This window comes from Pleurodeles waltl, chromosome 2_1, assembly GCF_031143425.1.
Source record: "Pleurodeles waltl isolate 20211129_DDA chromosome 2_1, aPleWal1.hap1.20221129, whole genome shotgun sequence".
Taxonomy (NCBI): domain Eukaryota; kingdom Metazoa; phylum Chordata; class Amphibia; order Caudata; family Salamandridae; genus Pleurodeles; species Pleurodeles waltl.
Genome location: NC_090438.1, coordinates 675,856,277 through 675,869,924, shown reverse-complemented (window position 1 = coordinate 675,869,924; position 13,648 = coordinate 675,856,277). Strand labels below are relative to the sequence as shown.

Genomic DNA, 13,648 nt, shown 5'->3' with positions numbered 1-13,648 from the left:
CACATAACTGTCATAAATTAACATTTGTTAAACATGGAAAAAAATTGCCGATCCCACCCCATACATACTACAGAATTTTCTGTAAAACTTTCAGAAGTAATTTTATCCTTTGGCAGAGAGTTATTTTTCACACTCTCGATGTAAAGATTGCATGTGCATTGAAGGCTAAGGTTTGGTGACCGACGGGCCAGAAGTCCTGCATGGAGAAAGCACTTGATGGCATTGTTCTCGTCACGGGGTTTCAAAGATGAGTAGATGGCACCGAGAAAACCGGCACAGAATGAGTCGGTCGAAGTGCTGCATTCTTGAACATGTGTGTTTGATGGACATTATGAGATGGAACCTATGTACTGATGCATTGTGGACCACAGGAGGAGTTCACAACAAGACTTGTGATTCAAACTTCTTTGATAAAAAACAAGTTGGAACATTCGGGACCAACACTAGATAGCAGGAGAAAGCAAAAGCATGTGACTCTCCAGCACTACCTACTACGATTATTTTGGTCACAGCTGCGCAATTTTCAATGTTTTTTTCTTTAATTCATAATCATAACTGCCCTCAAACTGTCGTATAGAAGTCAAATTCTGAGATTTTTTTAAAACATGTTTTAAGGTGCTATAACCAAAGCTAACCATAATTTCACTTTATTGTTTTTGTTTTTTTTTTCTGAATTTTTGGGGTTTTCAATCACACACAACATTTAGCAGTTTCTGGCGGCCAAGCACTTCCCACAGGCCAGACTTGGTGCCTAACTTGCTGTGGAGGCCAACAACCACTACCCATGGCCTATGGATATGTTGGGGTTGGCTGCAACACTCAATCCACTACAGGGGGCCCACCCTTGTTGCATATGGGTGAAAGCCATGCACAACGATGATTGGCCAGGCGTAGCTATAGTGTATCAAATTATTTTTTTTAAATTCCGATTAACCAATTATTTCATTAAATAATCATGAGGACCCCAGGAATGTTCGTGGGATGCAGACAGGGTCTAGGATTCACAAATGCTGCACAGTATTCGCATATCTCAAAATACAAATATTCCTTTGTTGTTTTTGTTTTTACATTAGTGTTTTTTTTAGTGCTGAGGGGGTCCCTTTAGGACCATCCCACACCATCTGGTAGCCAGGGCATGCTCATCCCACTCCTTTTGCCTTTTTTAGGGACGAGCACAAAGTGCTCTGTCCCCTAATGTAATCTCCCTTTGGGCTTCTTACCACGCCCATGTCACGTCAGTCCCTTACATTGGCTCGTGGGCTTGCCTTGTAAAATCCGCTTGCCTTCAATTGTGAAAGGAATGCATACATCATGCCTTTTCCAGTGTTTAGCCCTCCTCGAGCGCACCGAACAACTACTGGAAACATATGAGGCTCCATGTTTTTCGTATGGTTTCCGGACTACTTTTTCTGTTTAGTTAGCAGCGCAATCACGCTCTTATTTTGTTGTTGTTGTTTTGTTTTTCTATTTAATGTGGCAAGAAAAGTCCGGTTAGGAGTTTACAATGCTAATAGCTCTAACTGGGCGAAATGTGAGATCCGTTGCATTGCAAATGCTTGTTGGTTTTATTTTTCCCACAGTTGTCTTCAGTGCTCCATGTTGGGTAATGGTAATCTCAACAGAAATTTTTCTGACCCCTAGCCTGTTGGAGCACGGAGGATTAGTGAATCCACAATGAGTGGCAGAAGAAAAAGCTCCCTAGTAAAACAGTGTGCCTTCATTTTTTTATTTGCCAATCATCTATGCATTCAGGAATCTGCAGAGGGTCCACGGATTAAATATCCAGCTATTAACCCATTCATGACCACCCACAAACACTTTTTAAATTTTTCAAAAACTGAATAATTTTTCATAAGCTGTATCTAGCTACCTAGCTATTTATCTGTTCAGGTATCTATCTCCTGCCCTGATGATGATGCCAATTTATTGTACTAGGTCTCCATGTCAAGTTTATACAAGTAGACTGAGAATACACTATTGTTTATGGTTGTGAATATTCCATTTGTGGCCGTGTTCAGTTCTACATTGTATTTCTGAGCTTGGTATTGTTTTTTTCGAGCCAGAACCATTGTAGTATTTTCCATGTGTGACTACGCAAATATTGTTAATTGCATCATTTTCTCATAGTTATTGGATTGTTCTTATTTGCATATATTTATTAAATATTTGGCACTCTGCTTTGTCTGCTATCATTTTCTTCAGATGATTTGCTTTGATAACTATGCCAACCATGGGCTACAGGTAGTTGGCGTATATTAACAATGAAATAAACCAGTAGCCTCCAGCACCCCTTCAACTGAGTAGGCCTCACTCAAAATGGACGTTTGCTTTTGGTAAAACTATGGGAAAAAATGTTTTTGTCTGTATGCCTTAATAAATGCAAGTTAATCACATAGTCAGTTTTAAGATGCTAAAGCTGCACGTTTTTTTGTTTTAATTCTGTGTGCCACTTTTGTTCTACCTTTGATTGCTTCTTCTTTATTTTCGGCAGTATGCTAAGCTTGCACTGAGCTTGATGGTTCCTGGAGGCGGAATCAAGAAAAAGTCTCCGGTGACGCCCCAGGAGGGGGCAGTTGGAGCAGCTGAAGTTGGTGCCGGGTCTGGGTCTCATGCCGATGAAGATGATGAATATTCTGGGGGGCTCTGCTAATGGAAGAACTCTTCATATTAAATTATGGACATTTAAGGTATTGAAACTCTTGCAGAGGTTTCTTGATGATGCCAGATGCAACTGAGGTTTCAAAAGCTCTTGGATTCCGAAGGTCTACAGACGTGGCTGTGTCCAATCTTAAAATGTTTTACATTTGATTAACTGCACAGAGACGACTTTAGCATTGCACAGTCAATGCAAAGGAAGGGTTATGCATACATCTGTACAGCAAGAGGACCCCAGTCAGTTCATGCAAATCATGGTCATGCTCCAGAACCCAAAATTTATTGAGTTGCAAAAAAATATATCCTTTTGCAGATTAGATTGAAAGGAAATCAGATTTTTTGCCAAATGCAATGGTTATTGAATAGGCATCCGTCCTCATAATCTTGTGATCACTAGTTCTGACATCGTATGAGTGTATTAAAACATTAACAGTCAATATACAGACTTGGTGCAATGTTGATTGTTTTTGTTTGTCATGTGCTGACTCTTGGCAATATAGAAAAGAAAAATTATTTATTATAATTTGTTTTCTTTTTGGATTTTTTACATTTTTGTGAGTGTATGTTAAATGTTTTCACTGATGTAGTTGCGCAGTGTGTGTTCTTCAAATACCAGACTATATCCATAAGGCTTGAAGCACCAGTGCATACTTCTACAGCACTTCAAATGCACACAACTCCATTGCTTTTGTGCCCCACACACATAAACTTCCAATGCTTCTGATCATTATTCCAAACTGTAAAAGTGCATGAAGCTTATGTGATATATTCATGACGAATGGATGCGTTATTGCTTGTTTTGCAAGAGATTGGGAAGGCAGTTAGTACTAAAGTCCACTTAGCCTGCTTTGAAAACAAAAAGAAAAGTGCCAGCTAAATTTAACGCTGAAAAAACAAATCACAACTATTGAATAATCAAGGGTTGCAAAATAGCTTTTTTTCATCAGTCTCCAGGTTTCTTCTATTTGTCCCTTATTGCTTAATGTCACTTTATAAAAACATCAGTGTTTCATTTGTGGACCTTTTGGTTTTATTACCTTTTGTCTAAATTGGATTCTGTGTCAGTTATTAAATATTAAAATGTGGTGGCAATGTCAAAGCACTAGCATTCTTGTAACGCTATGCATTTACAGATAATCTACGAGCAATCCTTTTAATTTCTGATTAATGTTTGGTAATGTCTTACTCTACCTTCATTTTCTGTATTATTTTTACTCTGGTTTACTTTTTATGAATGCCTGAGCCTGGTTTTCCATATGTTCGAATGACAACTGATCTTTTTTTGTGTGCTCCTCCCACCCAGTTCCAAAGTGGGTGCGCCATTAGTCACAAATTCTCTAAAACCTTCTGTTATTTAATTCTGCTAAACCATCTCCATAAAATATGGACATTTTGAATGAGTTGAAAATTAGTAATATCTTATGCATTATAGTGCACCTTGTTACTTTTTTCGCGATCTTGTCTGGGAGTGCAGTTTTGTGTCTAACATTACCTATAATGAAACTAGTTGGAGGTTGGTTATCTTTTCATTTATTAAAAGTGGACTGTTTTAAAGAATCACATTTTAGCATGAAAAGTGAAGAATATTGTATTCTTTTTTTCTGGTTAGGAATAAAACTGGGTGCCTATTAGCAGAAATGTAGGACTCCAGAGTGAGGTGTAAAATTCCATGAGAATGATGCTGAATTAAACGTTTCTTTCTTCTCCTGTACCTTCTTAAAGGTACCCTTATTTTATTGTTTACACTGTATATTACTTACCTTTGTCTGCTTAGTTATAGAAAAAACTGGTTACGGATCTATTTAATCCCTGCACAGGAAGACTAAATAATAAGGTGTCTTCTTGCTGTACAAAAGTGAATAGTTGTCTTTGAGGTGGAATGCCACGTTCATTTTAAAACTTCCATCAATAAATTGCTTCTGTATTTTACATGTGATAATTGTTTTCGATTTTTCTTTAAATTTAAAGCTAAAGAAAGGCTTTCGTTTATGGTCTTTCTTGTAATTAAGATCCAAACGGTAGTACGTTTGTGCTACCATCATGAGCAAGTGACATGCTCAAGTCTGTAAAAATAATTAATTTATATATTCGGATTAGTATATACTTCCCAAAATGTAAGCGCTTGCTTTTTTGGTTGCTAGTATCCCAAGAACAAGGTATCCTGCTTCTCTTTGTCAAGTGTACAATGTATTTCAGTGACAATACTAATTAAATGGGTATAACACTCACCCCTGTATCTTAAGAACAACTTACCTTGCTTCTCTCTTTTAAGTATCTTTTAAACCGATTAATATTATGCTGGCTTCCAACAGAGCAACACATATTTTCCTCATTATTTAATGCCCTTCGAACTTTGCTTTTTACTTTACTGCATGAATATACACATTCATTGTTCGCACTCAGAAGTTTATTTCGTCAATATTAGGTCCAATCTAGAAGAACAGATTCTCCTCTCAATTACATTATATTTATTGTTAGTGAGTTACAGCTGATTACATTGGAGGCAGAACAGCGTATAAACATGGAGGCAAATATGTGCATTAGACAGTTGATATTTTGTTTCTCTGGGGGAGCTGTTAGATTTAAAAATATTGAGTTAAAGATCCTCAAAATGTGGATAAACATATCAAATGAAGATGTGTGTAATTTGTCAGGTAATTGCTTGGGTTGCCAAAATGATGTTTAATGGGGATGAGAATTTCAACATAACATTCAAAAGATCAAATATGTAGCTGGATATATAAAGAGTGCGAGTCACGTGATGTAGGCAATGGTTGCCTGTTCATGTATTTCATATTATTAATTTACAATTTTCTACACAAATCAACTATTTCTATTAGTTTGCATACTTGTGTTAGTTACCCTGCTAAAAGCCTAAAACCATTGAAAATTGAAAAATTATGTACTTTTAACTACTGTGTAAGCATGGGAGACTGTGCCGCTATTAAATTATGTTAATCATCTCCTGCAGCTGTGTATGCATTTTTTTTTTTTAAATAAACATTACGGCGATTATTAATAGAAGCCCATCATATACCAAGAACCCGACAATAAGAAGGTCCACAAGAAACAGCACACAATCCTGAATGGGTGAAGCACAGCAAAATCCTATTAAGCACCCTCTACCGCCCCTTTTATATCATTATTCGTTGTATAGAATACCTTTAAAGTCTTTTAACACCCTACCAGGCTTCATTCGTTGTTGTTTAAGCAATTATTCAGTTCAAAAGGCTGCAATGTATCGTTGAATACTTCAAGCAATCTGAGGATCTAAATTATCCGAATAAACAAGCTGTTACAGTGAGCATTACCAATTTCTTAAAACCTTGCTGTCTTTTCGCATTGTGGATATTCTGCACACACAGATTTAACTTAAACATGCAGACGCTGGAATGTATGTTAAAACATACATTTGCTCTTACTTCTGTGCCTTTTATTTAGATTACTCTAGTACGCGGTGGCTACTTCTTTCCAATACTATTAAGTTCTTGCTTGCAAAATGCTCCGGTTCCTGCAGCTCCAATTCACGAACATGTATATATTTCTGCAACATACAGCCACAACTACTGCACTTTTGTTGCACCCTCTGAGGATTTATTCAGTCTTCTGTGTCAAACAATAACCCATGTGCAGCAAATAATTTTTTTCTTATATATCGCCGGCTACATAACCAGGTAAAATTAGATATCGATCAGATTTGTGTGCTCTTGGGATACCTCACCCAGCTTCGTCCAGACTGCCCTATTGAGTGGATCCGTCTTTCTATGCATACCACATGCATTTTTTATTTAAACAAATGATCAATTTCAAATAAAGTTTACATTATAATAAAATCGCCCAGATACTACAAATCCAAATATAGTCTTCCGTACTTCTAGGTCTCTGGCTTAATTTCTCAAACGTTATCCTTTTCTAGGATCAAAAAATCTATTTATTTATTGAGCTTTTGTAGCCAAAAATGTAACAGATAACACTATGATTAATTTTTCATCGTTTTACTTGTATCTGTTTCGTGATTTTTTTTTCTTTAATTGTATGCTACCCTTTAGTGTTCTTATGTCAACCATGTGTAGATCAAATATTGGACCAGACTCATTTTCTAGTGTACCAATTTCAATGTGGTGCAATATAGAATATTCAGATATTCGTTTTTAAACTGTACTATCAGCCACATCATTCTTTCTCATAAACAGTATTTCCCAACATTCCTGCTTGCACCCTGCAGTGACCTTTTAAGTTACACTGTCTGACTTTCTAGTGAGGACAATGAATAATGCAAGAAAAATGTGAATCCAGTCAAGTGAAGACTGTGTGGAACCTTGCGATTCTTTCCACCTAAGCTATACACACCTTTCTCTGTGAAGTAAGTGGTAGCAGACTGTCCTTATGACAGTAGTTTCCTGATGGCTGTTCTACTGTTTTTACTTCGCAATTTCTACGAAAGGATCTCCTTATAAATGGAAAAATGATATGAGGAAACATGTGAGTGCAGGCAAGTAAAAATTGATGTATAAGACAATGTAGCAAGAGTTGACGTGTGAGGAAATTTGCAAGCCTGTGATAAAGCTAAGTGGTTTGTATTTGTAAAATATGAGCTGAAGAAATGTATACATTTTAAATTTGTCTTCAGGCACATATTCATCTGACTTCTTCCAAATTGAAATGTAAAGCCCTAATTAGGTGATGGATAGTACTCTGCAAATGTCCATCCCAACACACGTTCAAATGAGGTCACACAACCCACTAACAGTTTCAAAATCCTTTGCTGAATTGCTGCAGTGATTCACTAACAACAGTGAGTGCTTTCACCATTATAACTTTGCCAGATGATTGAGATTGAGGAAAGAACTATGTTTATTTAGGTTTACTTTGATGTTTCTGAACAAAAGCATGTGTTGCATGAAGATGTTAAATCACTAAAGTAATATCTCTCTGAAGGTACCCTAATTTCTGTTATCTGCATTAAATGTAATATGTACCATATAACAAATATGCCTAGCTGGAGTATTTTTGCGTGTGTATGCAGAGTGAAACTTATGGTCATGCACTTCTTGCTCAGTCTATAATATACAATAAAAGATGTGTTCTTGTTTATTAAAAAAGAGGATTATGTTTATCAGCAATGTTAAAATAAAACTGTAACCACTTTTTTGTCTCTTTTGGATATGCATTTCACTTCTCTCCTTTTACTTCTGACGGAATCCTATACAAGGGAAACAGAAAAGGAACCAAAATAGGGTTAGGGTAAATCAGATGTGTTCATAGGCATATTGAAATGTTGATACTAAAGATGCATTTATTTGTTGAAGACTTGGAATTACTTTAAAGTTGGAGTATTCAACTTATTTACTTTTTCTATGAGGTGACCACATAGCACCAGTATGAGCACCAGGTCATAAGATAAAATCCATATCATTCAATTGGTGCTTAACAGAGCATTGCCCCTGCTTGCTATTATATTAACCAATGTTTTTCAAAACTCAGAAGCATCATTGTGACATCCTTAGACTCAATCCATGCAGTTGGATCTTCAATTAGTCATTCTATCTTATGGGGGTAGAAGTGATGAAACCATTGGAGGCTAGCAAAGGAAGCACCACTGCAGTAAGGAACAGTGCCCTTCCTCATTGTATAGCTTTGACATGTGATAATTGACACTACCACTTTATTATTTTTACTGTCTCATCATGCACATCAGTCTCAATGAGGGAGTTTTACTCACCAAGACTGGATTCAAGAACTTTTTTTGACTTCTTTATACTGTCATTTTGACTGGAAAAATCAACTCATTTGCAAACTGTTTTCTTTGTTACCTTGGCGGCATCCAAGGAAGAAAGCTTAATATTCCTGTTAGAAATGGGGTCTTTGGTTGGCAGTCGGGTTACCCCCTGTCCAAGCAAGGACCCTCACTCTAGTCTGGGTAAGTCACACACAATCCAAGTTATCCTGTGCCCACCCTGTGGTAGCTTGGCCCTGAGCAGTCAGGCTTAACTTAGAAGGCAATGTGTAAAGCATTTGTGCAATAAATCATGTATTAACACCGTATAGCACCACAGAAATGCACCACACAGTGTTCAGAAAAATATATCATATTTATAGGATAAGATGGAGGTCAAAACAATTAAAATGCAGTAAGTATATGTTGAGATATCACTGTAAAAATTATATAAAGTGTCTTTAGTCTTTTAAAAGCAATCAATGTCTCTTTCAAACACAACGTACCTGGTTTACGTTCAAAATCTCTGCATGGCAGAGGAGGATATGTGTGGAAAAAGGAGGTGTGCGTCGATTTCTCGGGCCGCACACGGCGATGCGTTGTTTAGTTTTCATGCAGGGATGGCTGTGCATTGGTTTTTCGGCGCTCGTCGTGGATACTCTTCGGGTTGAGGGGTTTTTGGATGCCCCAGGGGCGATGCGTGGATTTCTGGCGCTGACAGGACGAAGTCACAGGGGCTGCGTTGATCCGGTGGGCGTTGCGTGAAAATTTCTACTGCACGGCAGGTGCTGCGTCGATTCCTCCCTGGAAGTCGGGCTGGGTTGTTCTGGCTCAGCAGTGTGCCGATCCAGTGGGCTGTGCGTCGAATTTCCGGTTGCTACGCTGGCGCTGAGTCGATCTCATTGCGAAGTCAGGCTGCGTCGTTCTGGATCGGTGTGCTGTGAATTGTTCACTGCGATTCAGGCTGTGCGTCGATGTTTGCCACACAAGGAGTCCTGGTAGAGATGAAGTCTTTTTGCTTCTGAGACTTCAGGGAACAGGAGGCAAGATCTATCCAAGGCCTTGGAGAGCACTTCTCAGCACAGCCAGAGAGCAGCAAGGCAGCAGTCCTTCACAGAAAGCAGTCAGGTGAGTCCTTTGGGCAGTCAGGCAGTTCTGGCCAGGTTGCAGATTCTGGTTCAGGTTCTCTTCTCCAGGAAGTGTCTGAGTTGGTAGGGGCAGAGGCCCTGTTTAAATACCCAAATGTGCCTTTGTAGTGGGGGAGGCTTCAAAGAGTGGCTTAGAAGTGCACAAGGTCCCCTTTCAGTTCACTCCTGTCTACCAGGGTCCCAATAGAGAGTGTGGCAGTCCTTTGTGTGAGGGCAGGCTACTGTACTTTGACATGCAAGTGACAGGCCCTCCACCCTCCCAGTCCAGGAAGACCCATTCAGAATGCAGATGTATGCAAGTGAGGCTGAGTATCTTGTGTTTGGGTTGTGTTTGAGTGAATGCACAAGAGAGCTGTCAGCTGAACCCGCTAGATGTGGATTGTAAGGCACAGAAAGATTTAAGTGCAGAGAAAAGCTCACTTTCTAAAAGTGGCGTTTCTAAAATAGTAATATTAAATCCAACTTCACCAGTTAGCAGGATTTTATATCCCCATTCTTGCCATACTAAATATGACCTTCCTACTCCTTTCAGATCAGCAGCTACCACTCAAACAGTATATGAGGGTAGCCCCAATGTTAGGCTATGAAGGGAGCAGGGCTCACAGCAGTGTAAAAACGGATTTATGAGTTTTACACTACCAGGACATGTAAGCTACACAGGTACATGTTCTGCCTTTTGCCTACACAATGCCCTTCCCTATGGGTTACTTAAGGCATACCTTAGGGGTGTCTTACATGTAGAAAAAGGGGAGATTTAGGCTTGGCAAGTTATTTTAAATTCCAAGTCGAATTGGCAGTGAAACTGCACACCCAGGCCTTGCAATGGCAGACCTGAGACAAGGTTAAGGAGCTACTTAAGTGGGTGGCACAATCAGTGCTGCAGGCCCACTAGAAGCATTTGATCTACAGGCCCTGGGCACATATAGTGCACTTTAGTAGGGACATATAAGTAGATTAAATAATCCAATTGGGTATGATCCAATGTTATCATGTTTAGAGTGAGAGACCATATGCACTTTAGCACTGGTTAGCAGTGGTAAAGTGTGCAGTCTTAAACCAGCAAAAACAGTATCTAAAAAGTGGAGGGAGGCAGGCAAAAAATTTAGGGGGGACCACCCTAAGGCTGTCAGGTCTAACAATTCCCAATGTGTTTTTCTTAGGAAGAGCTATGTTACTTCTGTTTTTTTGTCACATACAGGGAGTGCAGAATTATTAGGCAAATGAGTATTTTGACCACATCATCCTCTTTATGCATGTTGTCTTACTCCAAGCTGTATAGGCTCGAAAGCCTACTACCAATTAAGCATATTAGGTGATGTGCATCTCTGTAATGAGAAGGGGTGTGGTCTAATGACATCAACACCCTATATCAGGTGTGCATAATTATTAGGAAACTTCCTTTCCTTTGGCAAAATGGGTCAAAAGAAGGACTTGACAGGCTCAGAAAAGTAAAAAATAGTGAGATATCTTGCAGAGGGATGCAGCACTCTTAAAATTGCAAAGCTTCTGAAGCGTGATCATCGAACAATCAAGCGTTTCATTCAAAATAGTCAACAGGGTCGCAAGAAGCGTGTGGAAAAACCAAGGCGCAAAATAACTGCCCATGAACTGAGAAAAGTCAAGCGTGCAGCTGCCACGATGCCACTTGCCACCAGTTTGGCCATATTTCAGAGCTGCAACATCACTGGAGTGCCCAAAAGCACAAGGTGTGCAATACTCAGAGACATGGCCAAGGTAAGAAAGGCTGAAAGACTACCACCACTGAACAAGACACACAAGCTGAAACGTCAAGACTGGGCCAAGAAATATCTCAAGACTGATTTTTCTAAGGTTTTATGGACTGATGAAATGAGAGTGAGTCTTGATGGGCCAGATGGATGGGCCCGTGGCTGGATTGGTAAAGGGCAGAGAGCTCCAGTCCGACTCAGACGCCAGCAAGGTGGAGGTGGAGTACTGGTTTGGGCTGGTATCATCAAAGATGAGCTTGTGGGGCCTTTTCGGGTTGAGGATGGAGTCAAGCTCAACTCCCAGTCCTACTGCCAGTTCCTGGAAGACACCTTCTTCAAGCAGTGGTACAGGAAGAAGTCTGCATCCTTCAAGAAAAACATGATTTTCATGCAGGACAATGCTCCATCACACGCGTCCAAGTACTCCACAGCGTGGCTGGCAAGAAAGGGTATAAAAGAAGGAAATCTAATGACATGGCCTCCTTGTTCACCTGATCTGAACCCCATTGAGAACCTGTGGTCCATCATCAAATGTGAGATTTACAAGGAGGGAAAACAGTACACCTCTCTGAACAGTGTCTGGGAGGCTGTGGTTGCTGCTGCACGCAATGTTGATGGTGAACAGATCAAAACACTGACAGAATCCATGGATGGCAGGCTTTTGAGTGTCCTTGCAAAGAAAGGTGGCTATATTGGTCACTGATTTGTTTTTGTTTTGTTTTTGAATGTCAGAAATGTATATTTGTGAATGTTGAGATGTTATATTGGTTTCACTGGTAATAATAAATAATTGAAATGGGTATATATTTTTTTTTTGTTAAGTTGCCTAATAATTATGCACAGTAATAGTCACCTGCACACACAGATATCCCCCTAACATAGCTAAAACTAAAAACAAACTAAAAACTACTTCCAAAAATATTCAGCTTTGATATTAATGAGTTTTTTGGGTTCATTGAGAACATGGTTGTTGTTCAATAATAAAATTAATCCTCAAAAATACAACTTGCCTAATAATTCTGCACTCCCTGTATATTGTTTCCTTTACTAGTTCATCTAATTACCATGCTGGTTCACTGGGATAACTGTCCCTCTTGTGGTAAGAAGTATGTTAAGAAAAGGCTGAGGAAGCGAATTGATTGAAGATTTATTGCGGTACAACCAACCCAAACAGGATCCGTGCTCCGTCTCACTTCAGCCGATCTCATCCTGGAACCTCAGCGTCTCTGAGGCTCCAGAATGTGAGTCCTGGAACACAGAAAGTAGCGAGGTTCCAGGCCTAGCCCAGGCTAGTGACAAGAACATTACAACACATCCCCCGCCCTTACATTAATATCTCAACCACTCAGAAAACGATACAAAAGTGCAATAAGAAAAACATACAGTGTTAGAACAGACTTGAAAATCACAACGAGTCAAGATAAATAGTCTTTCATCCAAACTGGTTTGGAACGTAACCTGGATGAAACGTTAGTACGTGGTAACTCCTTGGAAGTTTGTGGTAACTCCTTGGAAATTTTCGTGAAATGATTTCTTCTCTGGTCTTTCAAAGTAGAGGAGTCTACCACACCTGTCCACTTCACAATTCTGGACATGCTCCACGCATCCCCATTGTCAAGAATCGCAATGTTTTTCTTTACTTCACTGATGCGGAAGGGACCCTTGAAGGATGATTTACCTTTGGTTTTAAAACACGGGTTCTTCACCAGCATCAGGTCACCTACCTTCCACCACGCTCTAGCAACACAATGCTTAGCATCAAAACGCAACTTGTAATTACGTTGGTACTTCTCCCGGAGACCAGGTACCTTATTAAATTTTTCCAGATCGACCCGAGCTAAAATGTTACCAAACCATGCCGGGAACAATTTAGTGCAACCCAACCTTCCCCTCATGTACTCAAAAGGAGCTATATTGGTGATGCTATTAGGAGTGTTTCGATGTGCCCACCACAAATCTCTCAGAAGACTAGCTAAGGGAGTTCTGGTTTCAATAGCTTCTTGCACACAAGCCTTCACCATCCTATTCATACGTTCAGCTAGACCATTGGCATGTGGCAAATACAAAGCTGTCCTCAAGTGTACAATAGCCAGAGAGTCTAGAAATTGCTTCATGTCTTGTGATGTCAATTGTACCCCATTGTCCATGACTAAATGACTGGGTATACCCTCTTTGGAGAATTCTTCTTCCAGAAACTCAATTACTGTACGGGTATCAACTGAGTTCACACATTTAGTCACCACCCATTTGGACGCATAATCCACCATGAGAATGACATTTCTTTCGTTTGGTGGTAAAAGATGAAAAGGACCCATAAAATCTAGACCTAATTTCACCCAAGGTTTTTCTGGAATCTCAAAGGGGGAGAGCGGCGCTCTTGCCACAACCTTGCTTTTGTGACT

The 13,648-nt window shown here is 39.5% G+C and overlaps 1 protein-coding gene across 1 annotated transcript in view; it reads left to right on the top strand.

Annotated features, from left to right (window-relative positions):
- Positions 1-5,623, top strand: part of NAPG (NSF attachment protein gamma) — a 172,446-nt gene extending 166,823 nt beyond the window's left edge. The window contains exon 12 of the mRNA XM_069216481.1: positions 2,492-5,623. Within this exon, the coding sequence (XP_069072582.1) occupies positions 2,492-2,650 (159 nt within the window). The 3' untranslated portion in view covers positions 2,651-5,623. The remainder of the gene's footprint in view (positions 1-2,491) is intronic.
- Positions 5,624-13,648: the final 8,025 nt, after the last annotated feature.